Here is a 22,229-nt window from a genome sequence, read left to right as displayed (position 1 = left end):
TCAGAAAAAGAGTGACATTCTATGAAGGGCGACGAACGGGAAACAATCCCTCAATCGACGTGTTCGTACGCGCTATGACCCGTCTGTGCATTGGCGAGCGATTCGGGGACCGCAGAGCGGAGTTAAGGATCGAAAAAAATCACCTGTTTTCTTCGTTCCGAGTTACGCATATCCGTTGAAGCAGACGCCATGTTGTTTATATCGCAAAGATCATCTGAACGGATACGGGAAGCCGCGGTGTCGTATCAAATTTTTATTTTTTAAAAAATAATGTCAAATTTTATTAAAATAATTTAAATACTTAGGGTGTTTTTTGAACTGATCTTATTTTTATTTTAATTTTAATGGCCGCGTGGTAGTTCTACAACTGAGGCGGCTAAGGAGCGACTGGATCAGCAGTCGTTCCCGTGCGTAATTTTTTTGGCGTCTCCTCCTGCATTGTTGCCCTAACCGGTAAGTTTCATCGGAATTTAAGCGGAAAGAAGACGAAGTTCTTTGTTTTAAATCGAAATCTCGCGTTCCAACTTTCTAAAGGGGGTACCGTGCCGTCACTTGTTCACGGACAGACCATGTTTTCACCACAGGGTCCCTTAAACGTTCTCGCAACTTCTATCGACACGTGCGGATCCTTGAGGTTTGGTTTGGGCCTGCAACAACTTAGCTCTCATTCATTCGAGAGATTTTCCTCATTCCTAACCGTCAATTTAGTTGCGATACATCATTTACGCTACGCAGAAAGCTAGCTAACGTGCCGCTTATAGCAGTGGTCTACAAAAAGAAAACGCGTTTTGACAGCGCCGGCTTTGTTGCAGCCGCGCAGTGCCATTCAATGGATTCCTGTCAAGCTTGTTCTCTTGTTAGCTTTCATAGGCTCGAATATTTTTTCACGTAATAAACGCTCGAGCTTCGTTAAGTTGACGCGTTTATAACGCAGTCGTAGGGACCTACCGCCATGTCAGACGAGCAAGGGATGCGTAGGCAGCGGTGGTTGTACCGTCCAGCCCCACACCATATATGGGCAAACGAACTTTTTTCTTACAATACATCTACAACGCGTTGCTGTGCGCTCCGATCAAATTTGAGTGAACGGAAACCTAATAGCCGATTACTTTTCCAGGTCTGGTCGATCGTAACGTGTGAGGTTCCGTCAGGTGTTACGGAGGTCTTGGTCTAGTTAGCGAAGATTACCCGATAGTTTTGTTTGTTTGTTGAGAGGCTCCATAGTCGAGCAGCCGTGGGATGTCGCCGACGCCAGGAGTCGTACACCGAGAGTTATTTTGTCCACACAATCGAGCAGGGCGTTTCTGGAAAACGCAGGTTCTCCTTGTTCGGACAGATTAACCACTTAAATGCATGTTCCAAGCAAAAAAAAAAAAAAAAAGAACGAGAGGAAAACAAGAACGGCTATTAGATGGCCAGAGAAATGCGCTTTTCATGTTAGACTCGTCAAAATAATAGATGCTGAAAAAACTCCTAGTTCCTCGCAATGGCTGAGGTACTCGGCCATTGCGAGAAACTCGGCCATTGCATTCACTTCTCTGCTTTTTCTGGTGAAAGAGCCAAAGCACGTACCTGACCTCGCTATGGTCAATCGTCACCGTGGCAGCGAAGCGTCTAATGAATAGACGTTTGCTGTGTTGAGGGGTGAGGAGAGGATTATTTCATCTCAGTGATGTATTTTCCGCTTATTTGCTCTCCTAATGTTCTATGGTCTGATGTGCATCGGGATGACGCTTGGTTTCGTGCATCGCAGAACAGCCATGGCCAACGTGGGAAGCCTCAATGCGGTTCGCATCCTGAAAGGGGAAGCGGAGGAGGAGAAGGCCGAGACCGCCCGGTTGTCGTCGTTTGTCGGCGCCATCGCCATCGGGGACCTCATGAAGAGCACCCTCGGGCCCAAGGGCATGGTAAGCGTTGGCGGGAAACGCGTCGTTTTGGCGTGTTAAAGGTGAAATTTCGACGGCACGGAATTGCCTCAAAATTGGTTTGGCAGATTAATGGACACATCTAAACTACTAACTCAAATCGCAACATTTTCTCTTTTTTTCTCCAGCAAAGTTATTGGTTTTAAATTTGGTCTGAGGGGCTTTACCGGCAAGACTAAAGACAATGACGTCAATTGCTGCACTATGAGCGCATTATGGCTTGTTTTTCATGGTGCTAAATAAATGCTAATACGCCTCGCAAGTGGGCTCATTTTCGTCTTCTGCGCATGAGAAAGGAAGTAGCGGTGACGTCAGAACGCCGAGCCCTGATTGGCTGATCGCGACCCCCAAACTGAGCGTCGTCTGCTCCTTTGCAACGTCGTCTGCTCGCAACGTCGTCTGCGTCTGTCTTACCTTTCCTGCGACTTTCGGAAGTCGAGCGAGCTCGACTTCGCCTTTCAGAGAGGGCAGACGAAATAACTCGAGCGGTACGTTGTTTTTGTCTAACAACTAGCAGACACGCATCAAGGAGAGAAGTCAAAGGACTCACTGGCGAGTTGTCCCGAGGCGCTGAGGTTTGTTTCCTAAGAACCCTCCCAAATACCTTTCCCCTCCTTTCGTGTGCGGCGAGACCCCTCATTCTTTAACGGCGTCGGCGGGTTGGCGCAGTTAACGTCGTCTGTTTTACATCTGCTATCAAACGATGGCCGCTTTACCTTTCCTGCGTCTGTCGGAGATTCACCGCTTTTTCACCGGCGAGAGTCACCGTTGCCTCGGGAAACAAGGAGATAACAAGAGGAAGAAATTGACCTCTTTACTCTAAAACTGAGGTCAGCGATCAAAGTATAATACGGGAAGGGTTCACAAGGGTCGCGCGGGCATATTCCATTCAGCACTGCAGCCGGTCGTGGGCAGACGGTCGCCGAGTCGCGGAGTGCCTGCTAGGCCTAACTGCCGTGCTCGCTTGGTCGCGTTCGGTGGAATCGTGGCCGTTGGGGCCTTTCCCAGGTGTTTGTGGATCCAGAGTTCTTGTTCGTCGTGGTCTGTTTCAAGTACTTTTTAATTTTTTCTTGCTGCTTGAAGTCGGGACGCGTGAGAAGCGCACAGAGAAAAATAAACGTCCGTGGATCGTCGCGACCGCGACGCTGTCGGCCATGCTGATTTGGTCGTAAGAAGTGCGTAAGACAGCTTCGGAGCCGTCGTAGGATTTCGTCGTAACCTGCGCAAAACTTACGAAAATTTCGTTCCGTGAATACGAATTTGTTCTTAAGTTATGTCTTACGCACATTTTTGGCGTAAGATCGTTTCGTGAATCCGGCCTCTGCACTTCCGAAAGTCGCAGGAAAGGGAAGACAGACGCAGACGACGTTGCAAAGGAGCAGACTATGCTCAGATAGGGGGGCGCGATCAGCCAATCAGGGCTCGGCGTTCTGACGTCACCTCTACCCCCTGCGCAAGAAGCAGACGAACTTGCCCTCCGCATTAAGCTCGCACGAGCGAAACAGACAAAAAAAAGCGTGCGCAAAATAGTGTTTTTTTAGACTGCATGCTTGACTTGCAAGTCGTACAGCATGCCAGGTCACCTCCCTTTAAAGTACGGGAAAATTTTAATGTTGCTTTTGTCATCGCCTTCACTTGCCGTCTTCTCAGTGGCTATTTTGAGTTTAGAGGTAATAAGTAGCATGCCAGAAAAAGTAGAGCCTGTGTGCTGATTTCACTCATGCAGCGCCGACTTCCTACTATACATAATGGGGATAAAGTGCTGCGACAGTGATAGGTTATCTTCAGGTCGGCGCTGTTCTTAGTGCATCGGCGTAGGTTGCCATTCCTACACTTTGTTTCTCTGTTTTGGTGGAGGTTAACGGACAGGACGGAATGCAGTTGACACTTTTGAAAATATTCCTGCGTGCAGGACAAGATCCTGATGTGCAACAACCGCGGGGAGAGCAAGGTGGAGGTGACCAACGACGGGGCTACCATCCTCAAGGCCATTGGCATCGACAACCCCGCCGCCAAGATCCTCGTGGGTGAGCGAGTTGAGCGCTTCGCGAATGCCGCGATGCGTCGCACGACCGATTCGGGCGTGGACTGTCACCATACACGTTTGCAAGTATGGCCTCAGGACGGCGCCATCTTTCTCGGTTGGGGTGTGATTGGACACGGCACTATCTAATTACTGAGGTTAAGGCGTCATAAACGGATTATGGCCGCACCCAAGCGCACCCCAACTAAGGAAGATGGTGTCGCCCCGAGGCCGCACTCGCAAACATGTACAGGGACCGGGAAATGATACCGTCACTTTGGCTGACGAGCGCTCGGATGAACAGCTCGTTCTTCGAGATTCAGTAGGGGTTTGCGTACGCCAGTCGCTGAGCTAGAGGGGCGTTTTTGATTCTCGTGTTCCTCTCCTTTTCAACAGCATGTGTTCTCCATGATCTGATGGGATCCCACTCCTTAACGGAAGAAACAACTGAGGAATTGTCACGCTGCGACGGGTAATGTGCTTAAAGGGTAACTGCAAAGAAAAAAAGTGTATTTTTAGACAGCTTGATGGGGACAAGCATGTCACAAAACAAATCTTCTGCCAAAGACGAAATCTTTTACAGCAATATTTATTGCGCGAGATTCATTTTAGTTTGCGACTATTTCGTCCGTTTTAAATTGCGCGCCACAAAGTTGGTATTTTACGTCACGGAGTGACGTATAGCAGCCACTCCGCGCGCGTCGAAAGAGCAGGAGTTTCAAATGTGGAAAGTTGTGACTGACTAAGTTACGTCCTGCGGCGTAAATATTGCTGGAAAAAATTTGTTTTTTCGCAGATTTGTTTTGTGACATGCTTGTCCTGAATAGGCTGTTTGAAAACCTTTTTTTCTTTGCAGTTACCCTTTAATTGAGCTGTCGAAAGGTTGGAATTCAAAGGAGCCATATTGCCGCATGCGTAATCATGGAGGGGCGCTTCACCATGCTTCTAGAGGGTTTGTGATTACTTTTACCCCGAGTGCAATAGACGAGGAGGCCAACATGACCTTGCCGAGTCAGCCTCCCGAGTGTTCTAGGCTCGAAAATGTTTGAGGTACCGCAAAAAAAGAAAAAAATAGTTTAGCTGATGGCCAATCCCACGACGTGCCAGGAGACAGTTCCCGCCGACAACTTTCGTTTTGCGGTTTGTTCGATACGTTGGGCAAGAAATGGAAACGCAGCAACGGAACGCCCTCTCCAGTTTTGTTCACGCGTCGTCTGAGCGTCTCAACGCTACAGGGGATCTTTGTGGGGGGTGCGGCATGTTCACAGACATCTCCAAGGTGCAGGACGACGAGGTTGGGGACGGCACAACGTCTGTGACAGTGCTGGCCTCCGAGCTGCTCAAGGAGGCGGAGCAGCTCATCTCCAAGAAGCTCCACCCCCAGACCATCGTGGCCGGGTGGCGCAAGGCTACGGCTGTGGCGCGCCAGGCGCTGGAGGCATTTGCGGCCGACCACAGGTGGGTGTAGAGCCTGGCGTCGAGACAGACAGGCAACTTCGAGACATTCGTGCGCAGCGTCTCAATGTTGCCGGTCTAGTTTTAACGCTGAATGTGTTTTATTGGCCGATTTCCACGGAGATCTCTAACTGCCGACTGCAATGAGAAACTGACACTGAAAGGCGTTACACCCTTAGAGAAACATCTAAAAAGACTTGAGTCTCTTGACCTTCATATTGCGGGACAAGGGCTTTTCTGACAGCTATCCAGAGTCGGTCGGGGGGGGGGGGGGGGGGGGGGGAGGAGAGGAGGAGGAGGAGGGAGGGAGGGAGGGAGGGAGGGAGGGAGGGAGGAGGAGGAGGAGGAGGAGGAGGAGGAGGAGGAGGAGGAGGAGGGGGGGGGGGGGGGGGGGGGAGGGGGGGGGGGCAGGGACGAGGGAAGAGAGAGAGGGGGGGGGGGGCCAGGGGAGAGGGGAGGGGTTCAGAGCATGCAAAAGTGAAGCGATTCCCGCAGCCCGCTTCGCAGCCTTTCCTGTTGTGCCTTGCATTCTCGCGGCCTGTGTCAGAATTGAGAGCAAATCTTCGTTGGGCACTGCCTTTCGGGTGCCCTTCTGTTCTTCCCTGGAATTCCAATCGCACATTTTGTACTTAACAGCCTTTGTCAGCACGATCAAGCTTGTATAATGTTTGATACCACGTTCGCCCACTCGGAGAAACAAAGCACCTTGCAGTGCTTGTTGACAACTCTGTCGCCGGAGGGGGGGGGAAGGGGAATTGTATGTGACCCGGCATCCTTTCCTGCGCATCCTTGTGTGGCTCTGTGGGGTCGGCGGACGAGTTGGTGCACCGTAGTCGCCGACCGATAGTCGCAAGCTCTTACGGATGGATGCTTGGCTTTCAGCATCCGCTTGTCCTCCTTCCGTCGTGCTTTGGCTGCACGTGCACCGTCGACGCTCGAAAAACGCCGAGGCATTACTTGAAGGTTAGAAACTCGCACTGGAGGACCTCCCTGCCATTCTAATTTCGCCTGCGACCGTAGTCGTCCTTTAGTTTTGGCGTGGACGGGCACTGCCCACTGTCGTGCATTTGTATGGTCATTACCCTATGCTGCGCTTTTGAACAAGTGTTGCAGCGATAGTACTTGGAACGACTGAAGTGTCTCGCAACCGTGGTGATGGGAGAACTCCGTTTTGCCTTTCATGGATCGTAATGTTTGCTGCGGGCCGTTCCAGGCAACCCACCGATGTGAACGCATTGTGCGACCATGCCAGGGTGTCTAGGGACCGGGAAAACCCGGAATGGTCAGGGAAATTTCAATTACAGAGAAAAATCAGGGAATTGTCAGGGATATTGTCAAAAAACGAGCCCAGTCAGGGAAAATAAGCCGGAGATGCGATCGAGTGCCCTCACCAAAGACTTGAAGACTTGGGGGCAGAAACATAGGCAATAAATTCTGCTGAGAGCAGAGCGCGGGCTCTGCTAACCCAATGTAGCGTGTGCTACCCGATGCAAAGGAAACAGCCGACAAGTCCAGTCCAAGCCTTGGATTGGATTGAGGGCGCCACGCTAGGCTAGATCCAGTTAGAGCTACCAGATTTAGTAACAAATGGAAAAGCCGGAGACCCCAATCTACTCCAAGCCTTAAGCCGAAAGTATCCGAAGGTGTGCATCTGGCAACCATGCAGTCATTCGGTTATTGACGTGTGTGGTTGAGCGTCATGTTTTCATCGCATTTCCGGAAGTGGCCTCTTCACTGACGATGTCGGCGGCAAGAAAGTGCTTGTTGAATCCGGGCTGGGCGATTTTCGGTATATGCAAGTTGGAATAAGCCCGTGCAAAATGATCCTCACAGTGCTCAATGCCTTGTGTTGTGATGGTCTTATATATATAACTGTTAGGGAATTTCATCTGAAATTTATTTATTTATCTATTTATTTGCATACTCTCAAGGCCCGGAGGCATTACAGAGGGGAGTGGTACTATACAGTAAAAAAATCGTTGGCTACTTTCTTGAAGTTTGTGGCTTCAGTGATGGCAGCAATGGAGCCAGGGAGGTGGTTCCAATCGTTAGAAGTTCTTGGAATGAAGGAGTCGAAAGTATACGTTTGTTCGACATGATGTATACTTTGACATGATATACTTTACTTATATATATAATTTGACATGATGTCAAAGTATATGTTTGTTCCACATGTCAGGGAAAACCTGGAAAAGTCGGAATTTCGAAATAATAATTGACTAGGCACCCTGCACGCGCACCATGCATTGCTGCACCCATCCCGAAGGTTGCGTACGGCATTGGATTGCTCCACTGCAGCGACGGAAGTGCTACATCATTTGCGCCAAATTGTGCTCCAATTGAAAAGTCTGCTACATCTTGCACCAAAGTGCCATTTTTGCTAAGAATCGCGCCACACCTGCAGTGAGATCAGCAAAGCAAAAAAGAAAAATGTTTTTGGTTGACTTTACTATTTAGGGAAGTAGCAGGAAAGGAAAATGGTACAAATACTGTATTTCAAAGCATCTGTACTTACATACTTTCTTTTTTTATTATTTTGGTAAGAGTACAGTTGGAAGGCTCGATCGAACACATGAACACATACTAAAGGCGCAAGTCACGGTACATTTGCTGCACTTGATTCATTTCGTCGATAAAAGACCACGCGCAGGAAGATGAACGAATGTCATGATTGTCGTGCTTTGGTGCTGGTTGGTCCCATGGCTCATAGCAGTGGCTGCGCTTTAAAGTGACAATGAAGACAATTTTATTTAATTTTTTTAAATGGTGTTTTTAGGCTTCTTGGGAACCTAGCACGCCGCCTAATTTTTTTTTGTAGACATTTGTGACTCGTATTTCTGTGCCTACGAAAGAACTGAAGAAACCGAAACTGAACTATCTCCATTCTTATTTCTGGGTCTTTGAAAACTGAGGTGACGTAGGGAGGGACGTCAAGTGTGAATAGTCGGTTTCGGTGGTATGTATTTAGGAGAGGTGGGTTATAGCAGCGCAGTGGTGCGGTCGTTTCGTCGAATCTATTAACATGGACAGCAATGCCGCTCTCGCGAGCGAGTTCGGGCTTCCCTTCCGTGGCCTAACACCAACGGAACGGGAGTATCTGTGTGGCGGCCTCCGCCATCACTGGACGGAGACCGCCGAGCCGGCAACGAGCGGGCTCCGAGCAGGGTAGGAGTGAGTAACATTCACGCAGCGAATGTTACTCACTCTTTCCGAAGGACAGGGGCGCGGGGGAGATGCTGAGGGGGAAGCGGCAGCGGGAACTGGTTCCTCTGCGGGGGACGCTCCCCAAGAAGGAGAAAATAAACAGCACCATTTTTGGTTTTCACCAAAGTCGGACGTCCTCTCTTTTCGTCGTCAAAGAACACGAACAGCCGAAGAGCTACCCACACGTGAAAACTAGCGTTGCCCGAACGAATACTGGTCTTCAGTCGATTGTTAGAACAGCCATCTACAGCGCACAAATTTGGCATGGTATTTTGCAGAATCCTTCGAGTACCGTGTTCCCAAAGTAAACACGGCACCGACATCTGAAACCAAAACCAAACGTCTCCCGCGTGTTTTTTTTGTTTTGTTTTGTTTGCCCGTAGTTGCTCATTGCCCGTTTCGCGTCCAGCGCAGCAAAGAGAAAAACAATCATTCTGTTTATTTACGATTTAGTAATGATTTCCGGATCGATTTATACGTTTCAGGGTTATTCAAGCGGAAATTAGAGCAGTATCCTTAAAAATCGCGAACCAAGACGTGATTGAGGGCTCGTTTGGACCAATCGCTGACGCGTCTCTTGTGAAGTCGCGCTTCTTGGCCCCGCATCGGTCACCTGAGCTCCGCTTCTCCCGCAACTCTCGGGGCGTCGCCCCAGTCGATCCCGGTACGATTATTACCGCGACCGTATAATTGATTTGCGCAGCACACAAGCGCCGGTTTCGGCTGAAATTTGGGCAACGTGGCCCGAGACGTGCCTGGAACCCAGTTCAATCGCCAAAAAAAATATCCGAAATTGCCTTCATTGTTTCTTTAAAGTAAGGTGAAACGAAGTTTTGAAGCCGTGCTTGTCGGTCGGTGCGCTGGCAGATCGATCGCCGACATCATCTAAATTTCGACGTCGGTGACGTAAGGATTTAGGGTTGCGAGAAAATATTGCCAAATTGTAGGATGGCGGCTACTGTGATGAGACAAAACCGGGGTCTTGTACTTCCAATGAGATCGCTTAATTATTGCGTCTGCTGCGAGCCTCAGTCCCGCCTCTCACCAGTGCGTGCCCATGTCGAGCTTCACCGCTTGGCACCGCAGTGCCAGATGCAGCGACTGACATGGGGCAGCGCCTGAGTTTCCGCAATAGCTCGATAATTATGCTCAGTATTGTTTTAAGTCTTCTTCTTTTTGTCTTCATGGAAGGCTGATCTCCAATTTTAGATATCTGCGCCGAGAAAAGAAACATGCGGGTCTGTATTTGAATAAATGGTAGTCAAGGTTGTTCCCGTGCAACTATCAATAAAAAAAAAACGGCAAACTTTGGCTTCACCCTGGTTCCAATGTCGCTAAGCAGCAGTGTCATGTGCGCAAGTGTAGATTTCCATAATATTTGGGGGTAGTTGTTTTAGCAGTTCATAATAAGAGTTTGAGTTTGGTAAGTTCATGAACCTTGGGGAACATATTTTGTAGATAGACAAGCTGGCTTTTGTAGACATTTTACAGGACTGATATAAACAGGATAAATAAACTATCTGCTGTTAAAGTACGAGAGGAGAAAAGTTTTATGCCAACTGAAGTGTTGGACTATCATTCATTTTTCATCTATTTTTTAGTACCCATTCTAGATAGAACCTTCTATGACTATACTCCGCGACAACTTTTCTTGGCAATGCAGTGGAAGGTACGTCCCGCGTCCCCTCTTCTATTTTGAGTGTACGCAGGCTCTCCTCCTCCCCATTTCCGAGGAGAAGAGGAGAGCCTGTGTACACTCAAAATGGGAGAGGGGACGCGGAACGTACCTTCCACTGCATTGCCAAGAAAATTTGTTGCCGAGTGTAGAGCCTTATTTCTAAAAAGAATGCTCTGTGTCTCTTTGACACCCTATTTATTCTTATTTCGAAATATAATAAGTGATATACTCCAGTATCAAAGAGGAACCCTGAGTCATTATCAAAGATTAGCTCATTTATTGATACAATCACTTTTTTCATTTTCAAGTGAGGTGCTAACAGATGTTGGCATTTGCTGTGAAAGGATCAGTGACTGTTTCAATCTAATGTTTTGCCTGCTACAAAAACTGCTACAAAAGGTCAAATGCCACTTCCATTACTGCCAATGTTTTGTAGATTTGTCTGTGGCCCGTAGTACGGTGAAACGAAGCATAGGTGAAACTGGCGAAATTGCCAAGTTTCTTCAGAAAAGCGTCCCGGAAGAACAACGAAAGTGGCAGCTGACTTGGCTTCTTCGGCGGCCTAAATAAGTATCTTTGCAAGACGCTGGCTGCCATTCCGAGACTTTCAAATAGTTCAAGACGTTTTTATTTTCTCAAATTTTTGGTACCTTTTCGGAGAACTCCCCCATTTTCTTTATGCATTATTGTGGTGAACGTTGTCACGTGCAGCGCTAATGCGGAGCAGTTCCGCGAGGACGTGCTGAACATTGCCCGGACGACCCTGGGCTCCAAGATCCTGTCCCAGCACCAGGAGTTCTTTGCCAAGCTGTCGGTGGACGCAGTGATGCGCCTGAAGGGCTCCGGGAACCTCGATGCCATCCAGATCATCAAGAAGCTGGGAGGCAGCCTGACGGACTCCTACCTCGAAGAAGGTGATCCGCCCCGCTTTCAAACTATTCTCTCGCACGGGTGTTTTAGGGGCGAAGCTCCTTAGAGTCTAGCTTTGTCCGTCCGTCCGTCCCATCTGTCTTCTTAAAAAAAAAGAAAAAATGTTTGCGCAGTCGACAGGATTCGAACCTGTGCGGGGAGACTCCAATGGATTTCTAGTCCATCGCCTTTTAACCACTCGGCCACGACTGCGGGACGAGTAGGGGGCTCTGAGATGTGGTAGTAACTCAAGAGCTGGAGATGTCATGGATGAAACTTTGCATGTAGCCGCTCAACGTCTATACAGGAGAGGGCGCTGCGGTCAAATGCGCATATAATCGCGTTAAACTTTGCATGCATTAGCTCAACGTTTATAGACGAGAGGGCGCTGCGGTCAAATGGATGGATCCGCTAGAACAACCACTGGCTCTGCATTTCAACGACCATAAAGCTGTAATAATGAAGTTGAAACGCAACCTGGAACTCAGCACTACCTATGAGCAATAAAAAAAATCAGCACTACCTATGAACAAAATCAGTATCATCAGCACCACCAGAGCTTCGCCCCAATCAACATCATTCAGCACGTGGAAATGCAGTCATTTTTTTTAATTAACCTTTTGCTCTTTCCTGACAGTGGGAAAAACTGCCTGTTTTGTGTGGCTTGTTATGTTGTTTTTTTCCTGTGAAAACTATGAGGTTTACGGTATGATGCCATACATTGAAATAAAGCTGAATGAATGGACTTCTGAATGATGCAAACATCAAACCAGATATTTGAATTCTAATGAAATATCTAGTTTGTCGAACGCAATAATTTTTTGAAAAATTGCTTCAAACTGGGCATATCTCGAAAAAAAAAAAAGCACCAAAAAAGGAAAATTTAAAAAGTATTAAATGTTCCCCATTTACACAACACAGAACTCGCAAAAATGAGAGTTCTAGCTTAGACAAATTTTGGTAGAGCAAAAATCAAGTCAATTCTCATAACCAACATGCCATTGAGCTAAGCAGTTTCTCAATGGGGTGAAGCACAGGTCACTAGAACTGAAATGCGATGACCTGGCTTCATCATCAGACTCGCCGCAGCTATCCGAGTTCGAAAAATTGACGGGGGATTCACGAGATTTGCCGCTATTGCGGGGCGCGTGCCGGACCCGTGGAAGCAGCCGTGGCAGTCACAAACGACGATGTGCCACCGATCTCGCCCTCCGCTTCAAAATCGCTGCCATGCGAAAGGAGGAAGAGAGACACAGAAACTAAAAGTGTAGTCTTTAAAGTAGGTGTGAGATGAAAATATTTCTAGTTTTAGCAGCAAGCGTTAGCTTGCTGCTAAAAAAGAGAAAGGAGAGGGGGGAAGCTTGCTGCCAGCAAGCTTCCCCCCTCTCCTTTCTCGCCTCCCGTAAACCAGGAAAGACTTAAAAAGCTTGTTGCAAAAACATCAGGATGGGCGTGTCAGCAAAACAATCTGTCGATGAAGTGTTGTTCGGCGAACTGGTTGCCACCGGGTGGGGTGTTCCTTGACGAGGAGATGGGGTGCCAATGGGGGCGATTGGCTTGCATGGTGCAGGCTTCCTGCTGGACAAGAAGCCTGGAGTGCACCAGCCCAAGCGGGTGGAGAAAGCCCGTATCCTGATTGCCAACACCCCGATGGACGCGGACAAGGTGAAGGTGTTTGGGAGCCGGGTGCGCGTCGAGTCCGTGGCCGCCATCGCAGACATGGAGCTCGCCGAGAAGGTCAAGATGAAGGAGAAGGTGAGGCGGGCTTGGACCAGAGTTTGGCATTGCCCCGTGGTGAGATTCACCATGGAAAGTTTCTTTTTGGAAGGAAGGCAGAGACCACCTTTTTTATGTTTGTTTTAGGAGGCTCTATACTTTGTCTCACCCTACGATGGACTAAAGGCAAAGGCTACGGACCGCGAGATCCAATCTTGAGCCACTTAGAAATTGTGCGGTATTTCGCTTAGATACACGTACGGGTGCCCGCTTCTCGGATCACTGATGAGGGGAGGACAGTGGTTCAAACTGAAGAGCACTGAGTGACTCAACAATTTTACATTGCAAAGAAAGCCACGACATATAGGTTCTTTGCAGCGTCGAAGCTATAGAAATGATGCGGCGCTTTTGGATTCGGAGCATTATTCGTCCACCCCTAATCAATGTTAAAGGAGCTGTGCAACAATTTTTGTACTGTGCACAAATACCGCTTAAAACGGATCCCTAACGTTAATGACCTATGAAACACGCGTTCGTTTTTCACCCCACGCAATAGAAGTCCCAGAAAAAAATTTAAGAAAAACGAGCAGCGTTCACCCCCTCAACTCGCAGCCAGAACAAGCGGCCACGTGATCTGGAGCCGATTATATGCCGCCAGTGTTGATCATAGCCACGCGCTGGGGTTGGCAAAGGGCAGGACACGCGCTGAGTTCCAGACATTGTTATGGCTCGGCTGTTGTCGTCGTTGCAGCGATTGGACACGGGTCACAACCCGAATGCTTCTCGAGCTAGCAATTGTCACGAGCCCAAGTCGAGTGCCCACGCAATGCTCGGGTCCAATCTATGAACCGCATTCAAATATCGTCACTTGGGTGTACTGCGATCCCCGAGTTACGTCATCAAATTTTGCAAAGGAGAGATTGAATGAAAATGATCGCTTTTGTCCTTGAAATTACACCGCGACAATGGAGTTTCTTGGCCAATGGCGTTGCGTGTGAGTATCCTTGAGTCCCAGGTGTGCCATTAAGCTCGTGTAGAGAGAAAAACATCCCAATTGAATATCGTTGCACAGCTCCTTTAAGCGTGTCATAGTATAGCGTGGAACGTGATTGGACCTGGCGGCCTGTGGCTTTGGCCTTTAGTCCATCGTAGGATGAGACAGAGTATAGTTGGAATGGTAAAATCTGTTCCAGCTTAGATTTGTTTTTTTTATTCTTTTTGGGATGGTTTTGTGTGCAGCGTGCCAAGTTTTCGTTAAATCGAAACAGCAATGCAAAACTGGCTCACCAAACCGAGAAGAAAGAAAAGTACATACGCCGAGCGGGTGTTTCAAGAAGCGCCTTCCGCACGTTAGAATGCAAGGAGTGGCATGCCAATTAATGTGCAATAAAGAGTCCGTTAAGGATGCGCGATGACGGGGCAGCCAAGCGCGTGCCAACATTGGATGAGGTTGGAGGGAAAACAAAAGCACGTGGGCACATTTGGAGGGCAAACAAACGCTTGAGGTGTGCAAGGAGCAGACAAACTTGCACACCATATAGGTTACAGTGGAAGTGAACATAGGAATTCGAAAAAATTGTGTTACATTAGGAATTTTGCTAAATTAAGTTTTGTTATACCGAGATTCAACTTTGGGCTCATTCGATTTACTTACACCACCTGCATGGGGGCTGAGAAGTGTAGCACAATGAAGAAAAAGTACCTCCGCGTCTGTGTTCAGATAAGGTGCTCCCGTAAGTTGAATACGGCAGCCTGCACCGAGTGCACCTGGGGCAGGCAAATCGAATGAAATCTGTATAAAGCGAAGGCTCACTTGCCTTTGTGTATTCTGTAAGGTATTTTCTGCCTGTGTTTAATTTTGTTTCTGAGAAAACATTAAAACTAGAAAGGATTGTCACCTTTCTAGTATTTAGAGGGCAACTCTGCTTCCTTTTTGGTTTTGAAAAAACAATGCAGTCCTCTTCAGTGTCGCCTAGAAGGACCGCACGTCAAATATTACAACGAAGTTCTGTCTAAATGTTTCTTAAACGGTCCGGCAAACTTTTCAACTCGCGAAGTTGCCGAAATCTGCTGACTTGAGCGGGCGAATTCAGGCGCAACCAACAGCGCAGTCGAGGCTTCGCGTGGGCGTAGCCAACATTGAGCTAAACGTCATCACCATTGCCCCCTTTTGCTTGTTTTTACTTCTCCGGGCGAGCGTAGCGCATGACGTCAGCAACGTTACCTCTCAGCGCTCGGCGGTGTTTATGTGGTTGGCGTAACGTGCCTGGTGCAGCGCGCTTCTTGGGAGCCGTCCAACCGCCCGCCGTTACCGCCGTCGTTGTCTCACCGTTTCTGATTATTGCCTCTTGGAGTTTCGTCCACACTACGGACACCACGGGCGCAGATTTATGCCGCAGTTGTGCTGAAATCGTTGAATGCCATAGACACCAAAACGTGGCGAAGAGTGCAATGCAGACGACACTTGCGCCTGCCACACGCCCACCCCAATCCCTCCGCCCGTCGTTGGGCCGAGGATCACGTGACATCTTGTTCCACGTGATGGCCATGTTCTTGGCGGCCCAAGACCAATGTTGCCAGACAGAGCCGAAGTTTCGGTTTCGATTTCCACTCGTGTTTAAAATTAGATTTAAAAAGATATATCTAATTTTTTGCGAAGCAAACGACGTAGTATCTTTTACTAGGGCTTTTTAATGCGAAATCGCTCATTATCCCGAAACACAACAAAATTTCGGCGCTTATTTTTTGGTTTTTATGTGTGCAAAGGAGCAGCATCACATCGAACATACCAATATCTTGCTAAAAAAGTCACGAAAAGGATTTTTAAAACAAATTAAACGATTAGCAAAGAGCACCTGGTGGAGGTCACTAGCGCCTCGTTTGTAATACCCGTCTAGGAACCTTGAGAGGTAGTGACGGTATCTGTCTCGCCTCCGGCCACGACGAGAGAAGAGGGGAAGGAGGAACTCCCTTCTTCCCGAGAATCCCTTTTGTGTGACCCAGAAGTCGTTATTGACCCTCTACAAGATTATAAAAGATTAACCCGTCACTCAAAATTTGTACAAAAGCAACCGCTTCGGTGGCTGGAACGACTAGGCCATCCTCTCAACGTCAGCCTCGCCGTAGCTTTACTCGTCCTGAGACAAACTAAGTCACGATTGCGTTGGATTTCACGTGGTCTCCGCTGGCTGTTCGCCGAGCGCTTGCCAGAGTTGGCCGTTTATAACAAAAAATACAGCTACCAGGCTCAAAATACAAACATGCGATTGTGATTTACGGATATTGTGGATCATATTCAACCTATTTTTGAACACGACGGGAATATTTCAAATTTCGTTGAAGTATCCCTTTAATGTCTGTACTTTTTTTTCTTTTTTAGGGAATTTAAAATAATAATTATTTTTAGCTGGGTGCTGTTGCTGTTTATCAAGTGTGGTTAATCTTGTGTTTCAGTTTTGCCAAACTTACAAAGGAACGGTCTTCGCACAGATGCAACTGTCATCTCTTTGTGACCCACTCCTCGTCCACAGGTTGACCAGATCCTGAAGCACAACATCTCTGTGTTCATCAACCGCCAGCTCATCTACAACTACCCGGAACAGCTGTTCGCCGATGCTGGCGTCATGGCCATCGAGCACGCCGACTTCGACGGCATCGAGCGCCTGGCCCTTGTCACTGGTACTTTTTGTGATCCTTTGATTTCTGGTTCTAATTTGTTTCCCAGTTATTTTGCAATTGCTGTACTTTTTTTTTTTTTTTTTTTTGTCTTCACTGTATGGGAAACAGGTAGAAAGCCACTATAATGCTTAAACCGCTGGTTGATTTTCCTTCCATGAATAGGGAAAAGAACTCGCAAAAGAAAATTCCTCTACCTTCTTTCTTATAGTCTATCACAACTGCTAGCATTCAAGCTTTCTGTGACGAACGGTTCATTTGTACCATGCAAGATCTCTGGCCATTTGCTTTCTGGCGCTTTCAACGTTCGAGGATGGTTTCAGACTGCTGCAAAGTAAATGGCTTCAAGGACGGCCACCGCAAAAATTGCACCTCTATACCGGACAGCGACAGAGCCGAGATGTAGATAAGTAGGTCGCAGCGTTTGTGATCCACCAATTGCAGATGGGGAAGAATAAGGACAAGGGCCTTCTGCTTGCATTAGTTGTGCTTGTCCTCCGGGGATGCGTCGTTGCTGTTGTTTCAGTCTCTGTGGCCAGCAAGTTGCTCCAGTGAGCACGTTGGTTGGGACAGTGGTTCTCAAACTGAATTTCTGAATACCCGGGAGTTTCCCTGAGTGTCCCCTTGGTTTTCCCAGAGTGTCCCCATGGTTTTGCTTGAGTATTCCCATGGTTTCCCCGAGTTTTCAAATATCCTCAGCCATCCCTGTCTCCAATTAAGGTGTTTCTCTTGTTTAAGTGCTATTTTAGTACAGTATATTTGAGCCCTCGTTTGTGCATAACTATGAGCCGAATGCCCATACTATGCACATTACTGCTTGAAATGTCTGTTGTCTTCTACACTGCTATTGAGTCAATACAGACTATAAGGGATTTTTCGGTTTGAAATTCAGGGCAGATAGGGGTTGCATCAAGTCCAGATATTTCAAGCTAGGGCAGTGTTTCCCAAACTGTGGGTCGCAAAACAGCTCTGAAACTTGAAAAAAAAAAAAAAAAAAAAGATGCAAACTTGGCTTTTTTGTGGTAGCATCATTGAAAGTAGAGTACCGGTCACAGCTAAAACAGAGCTAGAACTGAGAGTTGCAGTGCCCAAACTTTGCCTAATTTTGAGAAGCTGCTCTAACAAACAAGCTCACTTAAGTCATTAGGAACAATCATTCCTGCTTCCATGCTTTTTTTTTTTTTTTTATGCTTTTTAGATTAGTTAGCTGATTCAGCCCGACTATACTAACTAAAATTTCAGCATCATTTGTGAGTATATTGTTTATGCACTGAGGTCGGGATGCTTGTAGCATTGTGAAAAGCCGGCGTGATAGGGGGGGGGAGTATTCTTGATGCAACATTTTATATTTGTGATGGGTCACAGCTCTAGAGGGCGTGGGAGGGTGCATTCCAGTTGGACTTCCCCGTGCTAGCGGACGAGGACACGGGGGTCCCCAAACGGTCTCCCTCTTCCTCCTCAGGCGGCGAGATAGTGTCGACGTTTGCGAGCCCCGAGCTGGTGCGGCTGGGCACATGCGACCTGATCGAGGAGGTGATGATCGGTGAGGACAAGCTGCTCAAGTTCTCGGGGGTACCCCTGGGGGAGGCCTGCACCATCGTGCTCCGGGGCGCCACCCAACAGATCCTGGACGAGGCCGAGCGCTCGCTCCACGACGCCCTCTGCGTCCTCTCGCAGGTGAGCCGTCCCCCTCGAGCCTAGGTCGCAATCCGATTACGAAGCATCACTAAGGTATAGCAATCGGATTATGGCCGCGCCCAAGAGCGCACCCCACGGAGCAAGAGGGCAGCACCCTGAGACCGTACTTGCAAACGTGTATACTCCATTTCAGCGTGACCTGGTGAACGCCAACAGTTAATGTCACTGTCGAGCCCATCGAAGCGACGTAGCAAAGTCCGCGACAGCTCTCCATAAGAGGAGTGTGCTCCTACTGTAGTATGTTGTCGCACGCCTCCCCGTAATGCTCCAATTTGCGCGCTGGGGCCGTGGCTTTCGGCATATGCTAGGCTGTGTTTACACAGTGTGTGGCAGTATTTTCGACTGCTTTATTCACGAATCTTGCTGAGTGCAGCAGAGGTTGGCATTGGAGGAGCGACCGACTACATGCAATGTTTCCTTCTGCAGGTTGTGAAGGACAACCGGGTGGTGTTCGGCGGGGGCAGCTCGGAGATGCTGATGGCGTCGGCTGTGTCGAAGCTGGCCGAGTCGACGCCGGGGAAGGAGTCCCTCGCCATGGAGGGGTTTGCCAGGGCTCTCAGACAGGTTTGTTCGAACTCCTTGCTGCAGGGCGGTTGAACACGAATACCTTTGTGTGTGCTGTGAAAGGCCGGTGTAAATTTAGAATTACCTTGCATCGCAAGTTGTAACGCATCAATATTGAAACCGGGAGGCTGTGTTGCTGAATTGGGGAAATTTCTCGTAAACATAGCTGCGAGGGACAAAGGGAAATCAAATTTGGATGCATGTAAAGTAAGGAATATATGTCAATTAAAAAAATTTTATATCTTAGATGCATTCAAATTAAGTTCATATTTGTCCCTTGGAGCTAGGTTTTCCCGGCAGGGTTGAAAATTTCCCACAGTTCAGCAGCACAGCCCCTTGGCTATCGATCAAGAGTGACAGGCATTCCTCGAGCAGGGAAAAGTTGGGGAGCCTTTCCCCTACATGATGGGAATTAAGGGAGTCTGGTGCCAATGGTTGGGAAGTTTGCTTTCCTTCTCTGTCTACTCCTTGCTTAGCCAACACGAGTCGCTTTGCCGTGGCATAAATTTTTGATGAAAAGAGAAGCTCGTATCTAGTGGTTTAGAAACTGTGTGCATATTATTATGTAGTGCTTGTTTTGTGTTAAGCGGGAAATGAACTCTGCCCTAAAACAGTCCTGGTCATTCTATCCTCTTGAGAGCTTAAACTAGAATAGGACTCGGAAGCACTTTCTGATTGATGACGCTATGTGGATTCAATACCAAACTCGTCATTTGTTTTGTTTAAACGGTGCCCGGCTTGTATGGGTTGGCGGAAAAAGAGCTGCGATTGTCGTCGCGCAATTTTTGATCATTGTGATTTTTGTCTCCACTCAGATTCCGACGATCATTGCCGACAACGCCGGCTTCGACAGTGCCCAGCTCGTGTCTGAGCTCAGGGCCGCTCATTCGGAAGGCAAGAAGACTGCCGGCATCAGTAAGCCAACTCAAACGTGCTTTTGTCAATTTTTTTGTGTCCGTTCCTCTTTCAAGATTCGCTTGGATCTTCAAAGATGTTTGTGTCAAATAAGCAGGGTTTCTGGGAAAACGATTGCAGTGATTTTTATTCACAAAAAATAAACTATCCATTGGCGTGTGCTCAGTCTTGGCCCAGACGTGGCTCCAGCGGTCTGCACCAGACGTTTGTGTTTCAGAGCTTGCCGTGATCTGATTAAAAAGTTATAAGTGATTTTCAGAAATTTCCAACGAGAAAATAGCGGCCGAGACGTACAGCTGCACTGGAAAAGAGTAGCACAAGTGACCGACGCCCAGAGCGGAAGAATGGCGACACGCGGCGCTATTGTTCCCGCGATAGTTCCATATCTCAACGCGGGGGTGGCGGACGGAAAGCAGCCCATGCTAAAACTCGTATTTCAAAAGCTATCTTATCCCTTAATTTTCTGCCGGCCACCCTCGCGTTCGGACATGGAACGTGACTGGCACTCTCGCTATCGGCGCGCTCGGGAACAATAGCACCGCGTGTCGCCATTTTACCGCACCGGTCATCAGTCACTCGTGCTGTTCTTTTTCCGTTGCAGCTGTACAGTGTCGTCCACTGGAGACGGGCCTCATTTCCTCGTTGAAAATTTCAGATAATCGCGAATGGCATTTAAATTGGGTCACGGCAACTTCTGAAACTTTGGCATCTGGTACCTATATTTGGGTGGAAAAATGGGTGTTCTGCAACACATAATTTATTGTTGCGCCGAAAAGAAAAAACTAAAATTTGTTCTCTGATGCTTGTACCTGATCCCCTATTGTGAAGATTAGTGCAAACTAAGACTGCCACAAAAATTCACACGCAATTGTTTTTTTTGTTGTTTTTTTCTCGTTCTTCAGACATGACGGAAGGCTGCGTGGACGACATGTGCAAGCTGGGTGTGACAGAGGCTTTTGTGGTGAAGCGCCAGGTGCTGCTGAGCGCTTCTGAGGCGGCAGAGATGATCTTGCGGGTGGACAACATCATCAAGGCTGCCCCGCGCCAGCGCCACCCCGACAGGAGTCACTGAGCCGGGGAGCACGTCGGGCCGAGATCGATGGAACGTAATTTAAGGCAGGGCCGGACCTGCCATTCGTTTTGAGTTTGTTTTATTATTTGCTAATAAAAAGAATCTGTCCGCTACCTGGCCTTTGTGTGATTTCCGGCACCTCGTTGACTTTGTGGCAAAGCGCTGGCCTATGGGTCCCCAATTGCGGGTTTGAATAGACCCTTTCCGAAATTCAGTCTGGCCACTTTGATCACTATCATCATCACCTGAAAAATGGCATATGCGCCATACCAATGGCGGCTTTCTATTTACTGATGAAGGAACATGTTGAAGATACTCCTAAGCTGAGGATTCGAGGCCTATACATTCTAGACGTTAGCACGTTGCGTCACTGGAATTGAATGCAAGCGCTGCGTAAGTGTTCATTTCTCTAATTCGAGCCCAGTGAGCCTGTTAGTGGCACAAAATCGACTTTGAAACCCCTTGACTTATAGAACTTTATCAAGGCGTCTTTCTGGGTTGGCGCTTCGTTCTGACTGGTTGCATCGTTGTAAGAATCGACCACTGGAAGAAATTATCCAGAAAAACCTGTATAGCGAAAAGTTTATTCTAGTCTGCCGTTGACAGGCAAAAGTGACTGTGCCTGATAAAATACTGCAGGCTACGGGTTAATTGCCGCCATTCGTATGGCAAAAGTTAAACCGCCATTTCAGCCACCAGATGGCACTAAATTTCGGAAAGGGTCTATTCCGGTAAAAGTGCCCGTAATCTGACAAAGGCTTGTTGTGCAAAAGGTGCCTTGCAGCCGAGATTTCGCTTGCACGTCGGAGGATCCCTAGGTGGTCGAAATGAATCCTAGTCTTCCACTGGGGTGTGCCAGATGCCCTTCGTTGTTTTTTGGCATGTAAACCCCAAATGGGATTTCGACATGAACTTGAGGCTTGTTCCGAGGAGACGAGGCATGCGTTAACTCCGCTAGCATCACCACTAGAGCCACCTAACGTAGTATGCTTCAGAGTATCGACTTTTGCAATCATTGCTTGGAATCATCGTTGCCAGTTATCTAAAGCTTTATCCAAAATCATGGGATTCCCTCTTGTGCCCTTGTAATGTTAAAACTGCACCTGTCATTTATTTGCTAACAAAAAACATTGTCTCACCCTGCCTCTATTAGCATTGGGACGTTTCAGTAACACGATTTGCTGCGATGTCACGAGTTGTGATCCTGGCTACTTGTCATCAGTTGCAAATAACGTTACTACAACTCAGTTGGGAAACTCGCCCTTGAAACCCGGGTTGCTCGCGTCTACCGAGACCAAACTAGATACGATTACAGCGCCGCCCTTTAGAAGCAAGTCAAAACGCGAAAGTTTCTTCATATAGCTACTGCGAGATGGCGCCACCGTCCCTAGGACA

The 22,229-nt window shown here is 48.1% G+C and overlaps 1 protein-coding gene across 1 annotated transcript; it reads left to right on the top strand.

Annotated features, from left to right (window-relative positions):
• The first annotated feature begins 365 nt into the window (after positions 1 to 365).
• Positions 366 to 20,947, top strand: LOC121837695 (T-complex protein 1 subunit beta-like). The gene is made up of 11 exons (XM_042293449.1): positions 366 to 453; positions 1,754 to 1,907; positions 3,838 to 3,952; positions 5,217 to 5,406; positions 10,997 to 11,199; positions 12,765 to 12,949; positions 16,441 to 16,588; positions 18,048 to 18,262; positions 18,710 to 18,847; positions 19,663 to 19,762; positions 20,665 to 20,947. The coding sequence occupies exons 2-11, from the start codon at positions 1,761 to 1,763 to the stop codon at positions 20,832 to 20,834; spliced, it is 1,611 nt and encodes a 536-aa protein (XP_042149383.1). The 5' UTR covers positions 366 to 453; positions 1,754 to 1,760; the 3' UTR covers positions 20,835 to 20,947.
• The last annotated feature ends 1,282 nt before the right edge of the window (positions 20,948 to 22,229 follow it).

Source organism: Ixodes scapularis, unplaced genomic scaffold, assembly GCF_016920785.2.
Source record: "Ixodes scapularis isolate PalLabHiFi unplaced genomic scaffold, ASM1692078v2 PGA_scaffold4__175_contigs__length_147842914, whole genome shotgun sequence".
Classification (NCBI taxonomy): Eukaryota; Metazoa; Arthropoda; class Arachnida; order Ixodida; family Ixodidae; genus Ixodes; species Ixodes scapularis.
This window is presented reverse-complemented; position numbering and strand designations above follow the sequence as displayed.